Source organism: Cicer arietinum, unplaced genomic scaffold, assembly GCF_000331145.2.
Source record: "Cicer arietinum cultivar CDC Frontier isolate Library 1 unplaced genomic scaffold, Cicar.CDCFrontier_v2.0 Ca_scaffold_5661_v2.0, whole genome shotgun sequence".
Lineage (NCBI taxonomy): Eukaryota > Viridiplantae > Streptophyta > Magnoliopsida > Fabales > Fabaceae > Cicer > Cicer arietinum.
In genome coordinates this window covers 311-4,545 of record NW_027339308.1, presented here as the reverse complement: position 1 = coordinate 4,545, position 4,235 = coordinate 311, and the positions used below count along the sequence as shown (strand labels likewise).

Genomic DNA, 4,235 nt, shown 5'->3' with positions numbered 1-4,235 from the left:
CCACCCAATTACTTCTATCCCACAATATTGAACCACTTTGCCAGCAGCAATCAAACATGGTACCTTCAAATCAAATCACCTATATATGGTTCATTTTTTATAAAAAAAAAAATTCAAAATCTTAAATTTATTTATTTGTTTGTTTCTACATCAAAACAAATCATGTACACATTCTTATTATGATCACAATTTGTTATACCAATATCATTTTTTTTTTTTGTTAATTACTATCTTATAAAGTAATAATATATTCTTCCATAAATTTTACCTCCCATTATAAATACTATTATTTTAATATAGTCTATTCCATAACTAAAATAATATATAAAAATTTGATTTATCTATTCTAAAATTAGATTAGATATATCAAATTTTCCTATACTTTTTAGATTGTAGTTCATTTCAAATGAAATATTTTGAAGTATAATTATTTGTTCATGTAAGAAATAATTGTTTTTCTTCATGACTTGATTGAAATTTCACTAATTTGGTTTTCTTTAACGATGTAGAGCATGAATATTAATGAAGCATATGGAGATGATCTTGAAAAAGCTTTGGCCAAAGCTTCAAAGGGAAACAACAAAACGTTGATAATTGCTATAGTAAATAAGGCTTATGTAGAACAAGATGTAAAGGGTGATGCCATCACCATGTTTGATTTATTTTTAAGTAGCTTTTGGCTTGGAGAAGGAACAAGATCTTTGATTGATAATCTTCTCATCGTAGCCGTCGATCAAATTGCCTATGATCGATGTCGATTTTTGAGATTGAATTGCTTTAGATTGGAAACAAATGGTGTTGATTTTGAAGGTGAGAAAATCTACATGTCTCAAGAATTCATTAAGATGATGTGGAGAAGGACTTTTTTCCTTTTAGAAGTTCTAAAACGTGGTTACAACTTCATTTTCACGGTACATTTCCTTATTTTTGTTCCCTCCTTGTTTTATGTGTTATTGTCTCTTTCTCATGTTGAAGTGCATATAATTTTTTATAGTAGATATTCATGTGTAGATCAACAAATAAATCATTGTCAAATTGAAGAATGATACTAAGTGTCATTCTTAAACATGGCTTGAATTTTTATTTTTTTTTAAAATTAACTACATAATTTTTAATACAAAGTTTATACTTTTAACTCTTGATTAATGTTCTTTTAGTGTACTTCAATTTACAATCGAATTTATTTAGTTGTTCATTTGTTATTTGTGAGTGAATAAATACACATATATGTTCAATTCTCACATATAACATATACTTTTGTGGGAAAAAACCTTATATGTGACTAAGCACTTGAGCAATATCTATTTCATAAACTAAACTAGGCCAATTAATAAAAATAATTTGTATCTTACCCTAGGATCTATCACCCTTTTTCGTGTTAAGATTTTGGTGAAGTAATTAACATTTATCACGAGTATGCCAAAATGTAGAATAGAAAATGTGGTTCAAATCAATAAGTGCAAATAGAAAAACACGTCATTCAATGTTTGCATTAAGCAATATATGATGACAAGTATTTAAGCACCAAATACGAAAGTGAATTGTGGTAGATCAAGAAATAAATAAACAAAATATTATAAATTATTAAAATTGGATGAGAATTTATTTTCAATTGTGGTTACTTGATGAGGTTGATTTGTATTTATTTATTTATTTTTACATAAGTTGATTCTATTTAATTTTAATTGAAATTGTTTTAATTAATATTTAATGTTAGTTTATTTATTTGGATATTATTCTATTTTGATAAAAAAATTAAAACTTTTATCATTCTACTTCTTAACTTATTTACTTTAATCATTAAATCAACGAAATATTTATAATCCCACCTTTTATCACTCTAAATTCGTAGTCTTTTTTGGATTTAAATCATTACAACCTTTTACATTGATGTAAAAAATTAAAGATAATGGATGAATCAAGAAATTTTAAAACAAATTTAAGCTAGTTTACATTATGTTTTGATCTAATTCAACCTTGTATAGTAGTATTTTTAAATGAGTTTGAAAAGTGAGATTTTTGAATTTCTTAAAGAAAGTGGCAAACTTCTAAAAGAAAAATTAGTTTAAAATGGTGAAGTTGTCAAACTACACTCACAAAAGTTGTGTGCCAAATAAGGGACCGAACTAATTAGAAAAATTAATTTCGTTTAATATTTGGAAAACACGTGCATGTAACGTATAATGGACAATGTGTGCAATATATTAGGATAAGTACACATGTTATAGAAACTTAATTATAATATGATTCCTAAAATATCCTTCATCTAATTTTAAATATAAACACTTTTAAATTAGTAAGAGTGGATGTATTAATTTGGGTTAAATAAATCAATTTTTACTAATTTAAAGTTGTTTATATTTAATATCAACCGAAATAAAAAATAAAAACAAATGTTAGGTTCTTTGTGGTAACACATTGCTCATCTTTAATTTGAAGGACCAATATTTTTCTTGGTATGTAGGAATATATCAATGGTAAATATGTTTTTTTTGGGTTAAATATATTTTTAATTTTTATAAAATTTTAACCTATTAATTTTAATTTTTATAAAATAAAAGTATAATTTTAGTTTCTATAATTTTTTATAAATTTATTTTCTACAAAATTATTATGTATACAGTTCTAATCTTTATTATTAAGTCAATAAATATTTTTGAATGAATTTTTAAAATTATAATTACAACAATGTAAAAAATTTATTCACAAAAACAAATGAGTTCAAATTTTGATTTATACGTCAATTCTTTTATCAAATTTTGTCAAAAAAAATTATTTTATTGAGTTTTGTCAACAATTATTTTAGCTAAATTACTCAAAAGTAAAAATATATTTCATACGTTATATTAAACATATATTAATTTGAAAACGTAATATAAAGTACTTTATTTATTTATTGCTACATATTTCTAACTTATTTTATATAAAAAAAATTGACAATAAATCCCTAAATTGATAGACTAAAATCTAGGTCAAATTTACTATTTCTCACTAGCCCTTTATTTATTTATCTTATTTTAATTCATTAATATATTATATCAAATATCATTAGTTTAAGCAAAGCACATTTTTTTTAAATAATTTAATTAGGTTATCATTTAATAAATGAATATGTTGACACAATTAAATATAAGATAATTATGTATTTTACACTCTAAATTACATTTTCACACTGCATATACTTGCTTGTATTACTCTTTTCTCTAATATTCTTAATTTATTTTCAATTTATCTAATTTTTTCTTTTAAAAAAAAATAATATTACTAATTCTATATCGCACATTTAATTTTATAGGACACTGATGTAATGTGGTTAAGAAATCCATTTGAAAAATTGAGCAAGAATGAGACAGAAGATCTCCAAATCAGCGTTGACATCTACCTCGATGATCCTTGGTCAGAAAAACATCTAATCAACACTGGATTTTTCTTCGTGCGGTCGAACAACAAAACTATATCATTGTTTGATACATGGTATGGAAAGAAAGACAACTCCACAAGAAAAAAGGAGCAAGATGTGCTTCTTGACCTCATTGAAAGTGGTATATTTGGACATTTGGGACTCAAAGTTAGGTTTTTGGATACTCTTTATTTTAGTGGATTTTGTCAAGATAGTAAAGATTTCATGGAAGTAACCACAATTCATGCCAATTGTTGTCGAAGTATCACTGCAAAGGTGGCTGATCTAAAGGCATCCCTTCATGATTGGAAGCAATTTAGGAAGTTAGAAACTAATTCTATAATAAATCTTCATTGGACAAGTCATGATTGGTGTTGGCAGTCTTGGGGAAGACCTAATAGAACAATTGGTTAAAAAATATCATATATTGTTGTTAATTAGTTTGACAATGATACTTATATATGTATTTTCATATTGTATACTCTATCTAAAATATACATTGGGATTTAGAAAATGGAAACTTATGAGCATGTGAAACTTCATTATGAGAAAATAAAGGAATGAAGAGAATAATCATTTTTATGATCGGTTTGTACATATGAGTTAGAAGTTTCATATTAATAAAAAAAAAAAATGAATATTAAACAATATTTAAGTAAAATGATTTATATATTCATTATCATAAAATTTTGAATAAAAATATGGTGTTCGACTCACTTATACGTTTGTTATTAGTTTATTATAATGATCCAATACAAATCTCATGACCCATCAGTTTGGTGATGAAATATTTAATTGTTATATGAACTAGTTTGATATTATTATCAAAGGTATA

At 24.4% G+C, this 4,235-nt stretch overlaps 1 protein-coding gene across 1 annotated transcript; it reads left to right on the top strand.

Moving 5' to 3' along the window:
• Nucleotides 1–6: 6 nt before the first annotated feature.
• Nucleotides 7–3,988, top strand: LOC101491873 (uncharacterized protein At1g28695-like). The gene is made up of 3 exons (XM_004517158.4): nucleotides 7–59; nucleotides 510–911; nucleotides 3,296–3,988. The coding sequence occupies exons 1-3, from the start codon at nucleotides 57–59 to the stop codon at nucleotides 3,812–3,814; spliced, it is 924 nt and encodes a 307-aa protein (XP_004517215.2). The 5' UTR covers nucleotides 7–56; the 3' UTR covers nucleotides 3,815–3,988.
• The last annotated feature ends 247 nt before the right edge of the window (nucleotides 3,989–4,235 follow it).

Bases quoted from the DNA above. Each gene is read 5' to 3' on its own strand.
- LOC101491873 (XM_004517158.4), top strand. The intron at 912-3,295 runs GTACATTTCCTT...TTAATTTTATAG, and splicing joins GTTACAACTTCATTTTCACG to GACACTGATGTAATGTGGTT.